At 45.5% G+C, this 12,623-nt stretch overlaps 1 protein-coding gene across 19 annotated transcripts in view; it reads right to left on the bottom strand.

The window, feature by feature from the left end:
* Positions 1–8,804, bottom strand: part of Trim9 (tripartite motif containing 9) — a 110,023-nt gene extending 101,219 nt beyond the window's left edge. For 8 of the 19 annotated variants that reach the window (XM_087911766.1, XM_087911772.1, XM_087911774.1 and 5 more), the window contains exon 1: positions 7,815–8,801. In XM_087911766.1, the coding sequence (XP_087767892.1) occupies positions 7,815–8,636 (822 nt within the window). In that variant the 5' untranslated portion in view covers positions 8,637–8,801. Of the gene's footprint in view, positions 1–7,814 lie in introns of all 19 variants that reach the window. The other 11 variants (XM_087911767.1, XM_087911773.1, XM_087911769.1 and 8 more) reach the window with 5 other exon arrangements.
* Positions 8,805–12,623: the final 3,819 nt, after the last annotated feature.

Raw genomic sequence — 12,623 nt, 5'->3', positions numbered from 1 at the left:
AAAGACCGCACTCACGTCCCTGATGCGGCTGCAGGAGAAAGGAAGGCAAGATGGCCGCCAGCAGCTGGCGCTGACATGAGCAGCTGGGATTGATCCTTGCTGGGAGACACAGCCCCAACCCCGCACACCCCTGTCCAGGAGTGGTGGGCTTTGTGATGAATTAGGCAAACCTGGTCAACCTCTGATTATCTTGATAAACTGCTTGCTGCCATTTCATTGTAACTCTAAAAACTGACCTCCATGACTATATTATTGTCTAAAATATTAATGAAGCTGCCCCTCAGAAATGCTACTGATATAGCTTTTATAAACTGTTGTGCTAGCATGGCATAGGAACACTAGGCCTTTAACTTTTAAACATATTTTATTTTAATTTTGACTTGTTTGTGCACGCGGGCATACAGAGAGCCTTGGTAGCCAAAAGAGGGCATCGGGACCTCTAGAGCAGTGGTTCTCACCTTCCCTAATACAGTTCCTCTTGTTGTGGTGACCCACAAGCATAAATTACTTTGTTGCTATTTCATAACTGTAATTTTGCTACTGTTATGGATCGTTATGTAAATATCTGATATGCAGGATATCTGATCTGTGACCCCCGTGGTTGCGAGTCACTGCCCTAGAGCCAGGCAGTTATGAGTTGCTGGGTTGGGTGCTGGGAATTGAACTTGAGCCTAGGTTCTCTGGAAGAGCAGTATGTGCTCTCTTAGCCACGGAGTTATCTCTGTAGTTAGTTATTTAGTTATTGAGACAGGGTTTCTCTGTATAGCTCTGACCATCCTGGAACTCACTCTGTAGACCAGGCTGGCCTCAGACTCACAGAGACCTGCCTAACTCTGTCCCCTACATGCTGGAATTAAAGGCATGAGCCACCACCGCCCAGCTGCCCCTCTCAGTTTTTTAATACTGCCTTTTGAATCAAAAGAATATTCAAAACAATCTACTTTTACCTAATATAGTTTGGTGAGAAATACTTTAGTGAAGAGTTCAGTTAAACTTGCCCTTGGCATTTTGTGTACAGAGCCTAAAAGTAGTCAAGGAAGATCAGCTCCTCTTTCATACAGTGCATCAGACTTCTGATGCCTAAAATCATTGCAAAGAATCACAGTATTTACAACAGTAAAGAAGACAATATGCACCCAGATCCTTATATATAAACATTACAAAATTAGGTAGTTCTTTCCCTTCAACTTGTAGCATTTAAAGAGTAATAAATTTAACTCAACATTTACTTAAGAATTAATTTAACTCAACATTTACTTAAGAATTAATTTAATTCAACATTTACTCAAGAATTAACATAAGAGTTAGGGAGGGGCTCACTAGGGACTTTCTTCCTCAGGTTGGGGTTTGGATATTCTATTCTGCATAGACAGAAAAAAAAATCAATTACAATTACCCCTAACAAAGTTTTTGACGAATCATTGACCTGACAATGTTTCCCAAACATTCGAGCCACTCAAAAATATTTCCAAAGTTGAATAAGTTTGAAAAATGTTGGTTTGCAGCACGTAGCTAGTTTGCTATTGACACAAAGCATCCCTCTCCTCTTTGAGGGATGGAGACAAGACTCTCAGTAGGTGTCCCAAGTTGTGTGTAGTACTGAACTCTGCATACATAGTGTGTTTTTATACACATTCACATATATGGTAAGATTTAGCTTGTAAATTAGATAGAGATTAATAGCAGTCATAAAATATAATAGCTATAACTATATAATAAAATGTATGTGTATGGGGTCTCTCTCTCAAAATATATTGTCTTTATGGTACTTTTGATGATGCGTGATATACCTACCTGATGAGGTGAACTGAGGTGGATGGTGTAGGCACTATGATATAATGTGTGGATACGACATGAGGGTTGCTTAAACTCAGACATTGCCATCCTACAGCAGTGCATCAAATAATGGACCAAGCTACAAACTGAGGCTCTGCAGTGGATACTCTGGAGAAAGGAGTGAACCATATCCTGAGTGGACAGACCAGAATGGGACAAGAGTTCATCGTGCCATCCAGAATGGCAAGCAATTTAAGACTTAGACGTTGTTACCTTTAGAAGTTTTCATTTAATACTTTTGAACTCTGGTTGACTCCAAGAACCAAAACCACAGGAGGTGACACTGTGGACGGAGGATGACCACCATATAGCATTATGATGATATGACACTGTACAATGGGAACTGTCAGAAGTGCGTTTAGAATGGAGAGTTCTAAACTTCTTTAACTATGGAAAATTATTGCAAACATAGCTTAAGAACTTCTGACCTCGAGTATAGATCAGCAGGGCAAGAGACAACTCAAGAGTTAAGAGCACTTGCTGCTCTTGCATAGATCCATTCCCAGCAGCCACATTTGGTGGCTCATGACTACCTATAACTTCAGTGCCAGGAGATCCAGCACCCTCTTCTGGCTTCCACGGGGCATTTGCATGCATGTATACATACACATGCATGCATGCACACATGAATACACACACACAAATAAAATAAAAACATAATGGATTCTGGACTTTTATACATAACCAGAGGTTTCTTGCCTTTGAAAACAAACAAAATTTATAACTGGTAGAATTTGTTTAGTGATCCAGTATGTGTAGGAGACAGCCCTGTAAAAACGTGCATCAGGGCATTCACTGGGTATTTACAGCTCTTTTAAATAAAGCTTCCCTTGGACTTCTTTGCAAACAGCTTCACAATAAAGTCAGCCAAAGAAATCAGTCAATAGAAGTGACCAGGTAGATATCATGGCATTTTTGCTTCACTGAACTAACACTGCCTCTGTGTTTGGATCTAAAGCATCAGAATGCGGCCTTGTAAGTATGATGTTTCAGACACAATATTTGGAATTAAAAACAATTAGAATCCTCAATGCAAATGGCCAAATATTTTTTAAACCACATATTTTTGTAACTCGGGATTTCTCAATTGAGGGTGGCAGGTAAAACATCATGAACGAGCTAAAGAGAACAAAGGGACCAAGACATTGAGATGAATGAGAAATCAAAAGCTCCCCAAGGTTCACACAGCTTTGCTTGGTCCAAGCTGAGGGACACAGTGAACTCTTCCTGGAAGGCAGATTTTGTTACACTTCCTGCGAAATCTTCCGGCATCACCTACGCTGGTTCCTTTACAGCTATCATTCTCTGATAAAGTTTATTTTAAACTGATATTATTTACGAGTATTATGCTATTTCACATTTCTTTTCCACATAAAAGGTTCTCCTACCCTGGATGCCAAGGTTACAGGTTGAGCGCCTCTAATTTGTAAATCTAAAAACTGAAAATGCCTCCAAACACAAACTGGTGTTCGGCTTGTGCAAATTCCTGTCTAACCTCAGGTGAGCCTCCATTACCAGCTGGTACTTAAAAAAAAAAAAAATCTGTATAAAATGACACCCAGGCTCTTTGAATAAAATGTATATGAAATAACTTATGGGTTTAAATTTGGATCCCATCCTAAGATATCTTACTATGCATATGTAAATATTTCAAAATCCCCCTCAAGAAAAATCTATGCAGATGGGAAATGCGCATTAATTTTCCTGCTGACCATGAAACTTGTGTGTGGACATTATTTCTGGTTGCCAAACAACAGATGATGGGGACTACCTCTTACTTTATGCAAACAGAAATTAATCATTTGTAAACATTTTACACTTTTTTTTTCAAATACTTTTGAGAACACCATTGAAGTGCTTTGCATCCTTGTGGGTGGCAGGGAGAGGCGTGAGACTTGTGCCATCTTGAGCGTAAGTAAGTAGCCCTGCCAGTTTTGGAGCCTCCTGTCCTCTAGCTATTTCCCTGTGACTCAATGTATTCTTAAAATTTTCTAAACTTTATTGAGCAAAATTTACAAATAAATAAAAGCACAACACACACACACACACACACACACACACACACACATACCCCTTTGGAAAAATTCAGACGTGATAGTGTACACCTTTCATCCCAGTGCCTGGGAGGAAGAGGCAGGAGGATCTCTGTGAGTTAGAGGCCAGCCTGGCCTAAAAAGTGAGTTCCAGGACAGGTAGAACTACACAGTGAAATCCTGTCAATAAACAAACAAATAAATAAATAAATAAATAATAATGAAAATAAAACACACCAAAATTAACCCTCAAAAAGAGCTCCCAAAGTCTTTATAATTCAAGGACCTTCTTTACAGTTCCAATGGACACTTGGAGCAGAAGCCATGACAGTCCACATTAAGCTTTGCACTGCAGTTTTGAATACATCGTGTGCACTTATCTACCACCAACACCAAAAAGACTCCTGATACAGTTAGAAGGAGGAAAACTGAATGCCGGCAAAGGACACGAGTCACAAAAGGGGATCCAAAGCTCATGTTCCACTGTGTTCAGTTCAAGGGGCACCGTCTTCTCCTCAGAACCATTGTCCTAAGTCCTCTGAGGATGTTTATACGGCACACACAGTGTTCTATGTCTGCCTCAAGTAAGCTAATAGGAAGAAAAAGGCACAAATGCAGGCTGCTGGGTGACCATAGAGACATAGGTTGTACCACGCTGCAATGTGTAGTTAACAGAACGTTATTTTGGAGGTATCATATAAGACATTTTCATGCAAATGCCACAATTAAGCAAATACTTTTCTCACATAGTTTAGAAATGAAAGTGTAGTCAACTGATGGCTTATTTTAAAAAGATTCACTTGTAAATCTTCACTTTAGAAAAGAAGGAACTTGATTGGAGGTTAGGGCAGGAGGATCAGAGATTCGAAGTCATCTTTGGCTACATGGCAAGTTAGAGGGCAGCCTGGGCTACATAAGACTATCTCAAAACCCCAAAGTTAACTAATTTAAAAGTAATTTTAAGGACCCTTTGAGACAAGATCAGGATGTACATGTGTAGGGTAAAACAGAAAAGAAAATCTTTGGCAGCACAAACATGGGAGTAAGCTTATGAAACTGATCTGTGACTCACAAAATCAAGAGTTTCAGACTCTTGAAGCTCTTGGGAACTGCTGAAAATGACAAAGCAATTAGAACAGTAGTTCTAAATGTCTTTTTCCAAATGTCTACAAACCTCTTCTGTGTTGCAAGTTCTTCTGTCAGCCTGGCTTGAATAAAGAAACAGAGCAAGTGCTGATATCAGATATTTGGCTTGGACTATTATTTCTGTATTCGTGGATTTTGGAGGTCATGAATATCTAAAAAGTTAATTTGGTAAACTGACAATAAAATTCAGCCAGCTGTTAAAACTACTTGAAAACTATTTGCTCTTGAGGGTGTAAGCTGATGACTTGTGCCAAAGAGATATTTATTTCATCAGTAGAAATGGTTACTATCACAGAATATGAATGGAAACATTCATAACTGAGTACCCAACTCTGGGAGGAGAAGGTTTAGGCCTTTGCTCTCCTGTGTTTTGGAGGTCATAGCAATTCTGGCCCCGGAGAATTTATAGAGATAGTAAATGAAGAAGTAACATATTATCTTATCTTGTTAAAGAAAAACAAAGTTAAGGAATAATAATTAGTGTTCTTCTATCAGATGACAACTGAATATTGAAATCTACCATTCTTCTGCTTGACTTTTCCAGGCTATTTGCTTGCCTGGCTATTGACTGGACAAAACGTTACTGATTCATTATTCTGGAAGAATTATGCCCCAAATCAGACAGAACATGGTCGTCCAGCCATTTTATTCCATTTCTTATGTTTTTTTGTAATTTTCTTTTAAGCAGATATAAAAGTTTCATTCATAATGTCTACTCACAATTTCCATTGTCCGGCTTAGCAAACAGGCTTGCCATTTCAACTGTACATGGGGCTTGGCATAGATCTGAAGGTTCCTTTTGGTCTTCATGGATAGAGCATGTGCTTTTCCTCATGGACAAGTAAGGCTGTGTGACATGCACATATAGCACTAAGGCCCTTGCCCAGGCAGGGTGGTTAATTTCTCAGATACTTTGTGGAAAACTTTAGCTACAGATCAACTATGTCCAGGCGACAGTTATGAATTTGAGTACAGAATTGGTATATAAAGGGGAAAAATGGCTGAGAACTACAGTTTTTTTAAACTTTCAAAATTGAATGTCATTTTTAAAAGTATAACTGGAGAGCTTGGCATGGTGGCACATGCCATAAATCCCTTGTCACTTGGGAGGCTGAGACAGGGAAAGAATTGAGAAATGACTGCTGAAAACTGTGGCATTTGTCTTTTTATGTCCCATCATTATTGCTGTTCTGATCTTAACTGCAGAACAGGCACCTCCCAGAGTCAGTTTTCCAGTCCCCCAGAATGCTGGGATGCAGTTGAGGGCTGCAAGGCTATCTTCAGGGCCTTGTCCTTGCGCAGGCAACCCTGAGGTGTAAAGACAACTTCTCCTGACAATGCTGGGCATCTGTTGGGTTCCTCCAACTAAGTGAAAGACTTTAAAAGGAAAGCTGACTTACAGCACATCTCCTCAAGTGGTCTCCTTCCTGCTAAGCAGCGTGGGCATGTTATTATAAAGAGCCCTTTCCTCACAAGCTTATCTTCCTGCTTTGTGTGTGTTGGGGGAGGGGGAATAGATAAACACAAACCCAGCATAATTAATCCACGTGGCATGTTATCATGCCGGAGAGTGATAAGTACTACTGAGAAAAATAAAACAGAGAGGAAAGGGTTGTCTGAGGCAGGCGGCTTCCGTTGGTCTGCAAAGCCTCACATCTGAGTAAAGTCAAGGAAGCAAGGGAAGGAGTCGCCCAATCTAGGCCTTGGGGAAGGGAATTTCGGGAAAGAACACCCAATGTAAAGGTTCAGGCAGAGGGCAGGCCCCGGTGTTGGTTGAAGAACAGCAGGAAACAGAAGCAGAGAGTGAGGAGTCAAGGAGCAGAAGAAACCAAGAGGAAGATGTTAAGAGGAAGATGTCAGGAGGATTTTGCTAGAATGTTCTAAGGATGGGTCTGAGAACCACAGGAAGTCACGGGAGTAGGGGAGTCACATGACAACATGTTAAAAGCATTGTTTTTCAGCAGCCCTAGGAGAGGCTCCCTCAAAAGGGGCCTGAAAGACAACTCTGCTAACAGGTGTCTCAAAGTTTGCACAAGCAGCTACTGAAAGGAGAAAGATTTGAATCCTGGTGGAATGATGGTTTGGGGAAAAAAGATGGGTTTAGGACGCGACCTCTTAAAATACTCTGGTCCATCTGCTCCGGCCTTAGGTACCCTCCCCCGAGAGTAAGGACCAGACAAACTGTTGGCTTTGGGACCGCAGGACCTCTCCACCTGCTTCCCGGTAGGCACAGGACCTGCTTCCGTTCCAACAGGAGCCTGAGGTCCAGCTCAGAGCCTACTCATCAGTATTCCGCCCGCGAAATCTCTCCCCGCCTCCTCCGTGCATCCGGCTTCTGCCTTCCTCCCTGAGACATTCCCCTGAGGTCCGAGCAATCCCATCGCCCCTCCTGTCCCTTGTCCCGGGTCCTCAATCCACCCTGCACTGGCTCTTGCCCAGAGGCCTTTGGCCACCCGCGCGCCTCTGCCAAGCCACGTAGGCTTTGCCCTAAGGTGGTGGCGGTCATAGTCTGCAGACTGAAGAGGGGGTGCCTTGCGCCCAGCTCACAGGCACAGTGCCTGGGGTGGGAAACCCACGCTCAGACATCCCTGCAACCGCTCCCTGGAGACATTCAACTTCCGTGCATCACATTAAATGTCCCCCGAGCCTCCTGCAATGCACCAGATCGCAAGGCAGACTCCAAAGGCACCTGCACTGCGCCCCCACTGGGATGCGCTGTGACCCAAAGAGGGACCGAGTACTGCAAACCTGGAGAACCCAGGGCGCGGGAATTCAGGGGTGGGATGGCATAGGACTCACCTTGTGCAATTTCCACATGGCCCCCAAAGCCTTGACTTCGTGGCTGGAGTGTTTTCCCTCCTCCAGGCACTGGTAGCACACGGGCATCTTGCACTGCACGCAGTACATGCTGTGATTCTCCAGCTCATGGTCTGTGCAGGTGGAGACCTTGCGCGGGCTCAGGCGCCGGCTTACCCGGCCTTGGGCTGGGGGCACCAAACGGTGTTTGGCTAGGGGCCCCCGCGGCGGGTGGCAGCGCAGGCGGCAAGGGTCGCAGTAGAAAACATCGCACTGTTCGCACATGACGGTGGCTTCCTTGGGCGCCTTCTCGCAGAGCTGGCACTTGAGAGCCGCGGCTTTGCTCTGTTGGTAGCGGTCAATGACCCCTTCTAGGACACGGTTCTTGGGGAAGCCACGGAGCCCCCTGTCATCCAAGATGAGGCTGCGGTGGCACTGGGGACAGGTGATGCAGGAGTTGCGGGGCACCGGGGCCAAAGCCGGTGACAGGTGGGTGGGCGGTGGCGGCATAGCAGGGGGAAAAACGCGGACGCCGTTGGGTGACTTCTGGCACGGGGTAGTGGGGGCGCTGGCGAAACCTCCGTAGGAGCCATAGCCGCTGTCCGCCTCGCTGTACAGGCTCATCTTGTCCAGGTCCAGATAGTCATAGTCGGAGACCCCAGAGCCCGAGGCCCGACGGCTCTGGGGGGACTCGGACTCCGGGGTCTGCACCAGGATGTTGCGGGCGCACGCCTGACATAAATTGTGAGAGCAGGGCAAGATGATGGGCTCCCGATAGAAGGAGCCGCACACAGGGCATTTTAACTCTTCTTCCATCTCTTCCATGGGGACCTGGCTGGAAGCGAGGCAGCAGCGGCTGCAGCAGAAGGGGCCTGACCGGGCGTAGCGGCCGATGGGCCTGCGGTGTCCAGCACCTTGGCCAGCGGCGGCGGTGGTGGCGCCTTCCCGCGTCCCCTTGGCGCCGACTCCCCGCGACGCGCTCTCCCCGCGAGCGGCTGAGCCTCCGCGCTGCGCGCCAGCCCGGGCCCGCCCCCTCCCGCAGCTAGCCCCGCCCCGCCAGGGAGCCGAGGCTCAGCGGAGGGCGCCCGTCAGAGCGTCGTTCTCATTGGCCTCCCGCCCTGTCTGTCTCCTCTCCACTGCAGGCCACAGGGGGCTCAGTGGAGACTGAGCTGAAGCCCCGGCTTCGCCTGCTGGCTGCTGTGGGATCTCGGGAGGGGGTTGGCGCGCGAGCCGAGAGGGAGGAGTGGGGCGGGATGATTCATCCCTCGCCCCGTTTCCTTCCGAGCTCGGGTGCCGTCACCCCGGAGCAGGGGGCGTGAGAACCCCTCCCGGTCGCGAGTGGGTTGCTGCTGCCTGTCGCCTGCGCTTGGCGCTTGCCTTCCAGCTCTGGTCTGTGCGTCCACCCACCCTCCGCTAGCGCAGAGCACCGCGGAGGATGCTCCTTCTCCTTCTGCTGCTGGCAGCGAGCAGGCACCTCCCCCGGGCCTTCCTAGAGGCGTTTGGGCTTTTCTCCAGCTTCCAGAAGCAGCTGGAGCGCCCGTATCCCTGGAGTCTGGGGGAGCTGGTTGCTTGCGGTGGCTACAGTCCCCCCTCCATGCCCCTCCCCCGTAGCTTTTTTCCCTCTCTGAGGCTAAGGCTCAGCATTCCTCCAAAGCTGTGCCACCATCGCTGCATGCTTCATGTATGCGTAGAGGCCCCTTCGCCTTGGAGTAAAGGTCCCTCGGTTCCTCTCACCCTCCTAGCCTCCCAAACTCATTATTCGACATCTGGCTGGGTTTTGCAAGGGGTCCCAGGAATGCTAGTTGTGTTGAGGCAGGGATGGTTTGTGTGTTTCTGAGCGTCTACCATTTGATAACTAGCTGTGTGAACGAATCACTGTGAGACTGCAGATTCCCAGTGTTTGATTCCAAACAACATCATCCAATGTCACATGCCCTGAGCATCTACCATAAATTCCAGAAAGGGGGGTGGTGGCTTTTTTCCCCCGATTCTGTGCGGTGATGAGGGATTTAGTGATAGCCCTTCTATACTGGCAGGTTTTTCCTTCCCCCAAACCTTGCTGGACATAATGGGTCGCGCCCTTTGCTTTCATAGCCCTTTATGTGACAACGATAGAATCTTTGAATCAAGATATCAAGCCTGTTAATCAATGGTAGAATCTTAAAATCAAGTGACAGTCTAAGGAAGTAATTTATCAACATAGTTTATTTTCTGAGTGATTCATGAAGCAAATGACAAAAATTTTCTTCAAGTTCCGTGGGATCTTCCAAATATTCAACTTCCAGAAGATAGGTTGATTATTCATAACTACATTTATAACTGAAAAGCACTTTTGCTTAGGAAAAAGAATTAACTTCTATAATCTCACCTTTGGAGTAATGGTACAAATAAACGGGATTATCTTGCAAATGTGTTTTTAATACCATGACAACAGAAGTTGATCATTGGTTGTGTGGGAGGAAAACTCTCACTGTTTTTTAAAACTTGTTAGTCACAAATCGTATGGGGTTGATTTCTAACCCAGATTTTAATCAGTTAAGACCAGAGCTGCTAAAGGTATATGCAGTCTGTTTAAAGGCACAAAGTTTCTTCAGGTGTCATTGGGGCATTATCTCCATTTTACAGGACACATATACTCTATTAGTCCAAAGATACTTTGCTCAGATCAAGTAGTTAGCTCCTAAGAAACTGGTAGAAAGGCGCATCCATGCCCTTGGAAACACCAATTCTTTCATGGATTTTGCATTCCCCTGTACAAGTCACCGAAGCCCTGGCTAACAAAGCGAGGAGCTGTCATTCTTCCTGAGCCTCGGCTTCGCTCATCAAGGTACACCGTGTGTGGGGTGTGGTGAGCAGCATGCAGGTTGTTCTTGGTTCACAGGAAGGGTGGTCTGAGGGACTGTCCGATGGTATGACCCAGTGTCAGGTACAAAGAGCCCCAATGATGCAGTTTTATAGTACAGCCAATGCATAGCTGATCTATTAGGAAATACCTTGAGATGAATTAGCTGTTAGATCTGTTTTGGGTAAGAACTAGCTCATTGGTCATTCCTAGGGAGTTCTCAGCATGGCTGTCTTTTGTTGAGAAGTCCCTTCTCCCAGGCACCATGACTAGAATAAATTCCTGTAATAAGAACACCTAGCACAGCTATCCCCGTCTTCAGACTGGTGAACTGAAGCTATGAAAACATACTAGAGTAACCTTTCAAGATCTAATGCTGATGAGACTATAGTTTGAAGCCAAGAGTAAGAAAGGTTGTGATTGCTTTTGTCCATTCACCAAAGAAATACTGAGCTGCATTCTGCCAGGTTCTGTGTGGAAAAACCAACAACAACATCAACCTGAAATGGTCCTTGTTAAAACTTTTGCTTTCCTGCTAGTCTTCTCTGTGAGTTTACCATTTCTCTTGAATTCGTTTCTCTATTTTTATGGGCCTTGGAAGACGCTCCCTCAAGTTGTTCCACCGGACCACATTGTACTTTAAGAACCCCCCCCCCCCCAGTTATCTTTAAAGGGAATTGTAAAAATCTGAATGCAATTGATGACATTGTAGAAATGGCAGTCAACCAGGAGAGTAATTTTCTGTTCTGGTGGTTCAGCCAGCCCTGGGGTGTGGGGTTGTGGGTCCTGCAGTTTCACCCCTCCTGGGGTAGTGACTACAGATGTTCTCTTTGTGTAAAGTGCCGGATGTGGTCCCTTCGGCGATGCGCTGCACACATCACAAGTGCACAGGCAGCTTTTCCACTTTCTAAGAAAGGATGAATGTTTTCTAGGGAAAAGCAGAATTGCTCTTGTATTTTTGTTTAACTACAATGCTTGATGAGTAATTCCGTGTTCTTGAGTCTAAAGAGTGAACCCAAGGAAGGAAGGACTTTCTGATATCTCTCCACATTCTCCTTTAGAGCTGTTTCTCTCCAGATGAATGAGTGTGGGAGTATCAAAGCGAGGAGCTGGTCATGGCTTTGATTCTTAAGATTTGCACACGCAAAAGCATTTAGTACTCACTGAGTACTACGAGTGTTTGCTGAGTGTGGTTTCAGATGCTGGCATGAGGCTTCTTTTTCCAAAGGAAATTTCTTCCTATGGCGCAATTCATCCCGTTAGTATTGAATTCTGTGTTAATAATGTTTTGGATCACCCTCAGAGACCTTCCATGTTTACTTGTGATTGGTTTTGATATTTTTAATACCATGGTAAGCGGAGCAGATTAAGAGCCCCCACCATTTGATATAGTGGAAGATGACCTTTTGCAAAGTTTGTGACATTTCTATGGTAAGTAATATTTTACTGTGCTTTGGGAAGAGAGGACCAAAGAATCTGAGCAAACAGAGCCTTCCTGAATTAAATCAGCAAATCCAACATGTAACAGGAATCCTAGGATGGGGCGGGGGGAGGGTGGGTGATCGAGGAAAAACACCATTGAAAATAATTCCCCTGATCCACAGAAAGACCTGCGATTACAGACAGAATGAATTTTGGACTTACACATGACAAGACCCAACCATATACAGATAGAATTCTTCAAGTCTGAAGGGAAAAAAAGAAGCGAACATGTTACAAATTCCTTAAACAAAAAAATCTAATTAATAATAAAGCAAAAAGAATGGAACTGAAGCCACCTGTGATGGGCTTGAGTCTGACTGAGTGCAAAGCCCAGAGCTAGCGTGATCAAAGAGCGGAGGAGAGCATCACCCGGACAGGTAAGGAGAGTATGGGGGTTCTTTCCAAGACAATGCCTCACAGAAAGGAAGTGTGGGGATTTTATTTGGGGAAATACATATTCACGTGGGCAAGCACTTCAGAAGCAGGCC

Source organism: Myodes glareolus, chromosome 11 (genome assembly GCF_982192425.1).
Source record: "Myodes glareolus chromosome 11, mMyoGla1.1, whole genome shotgun sequence".
Taxonomy (NCBI): domain Eukaryota; kingdom Metazoa; phylum Chordata; class Mammalia; order Rodentia; family Cricetidae; genus Myodes; species Myodes glareolus.
Note: the sequence above shows the minus strand (reverse complement) of the source record. Positions and strands in the feature narration are given on the sequence as shown.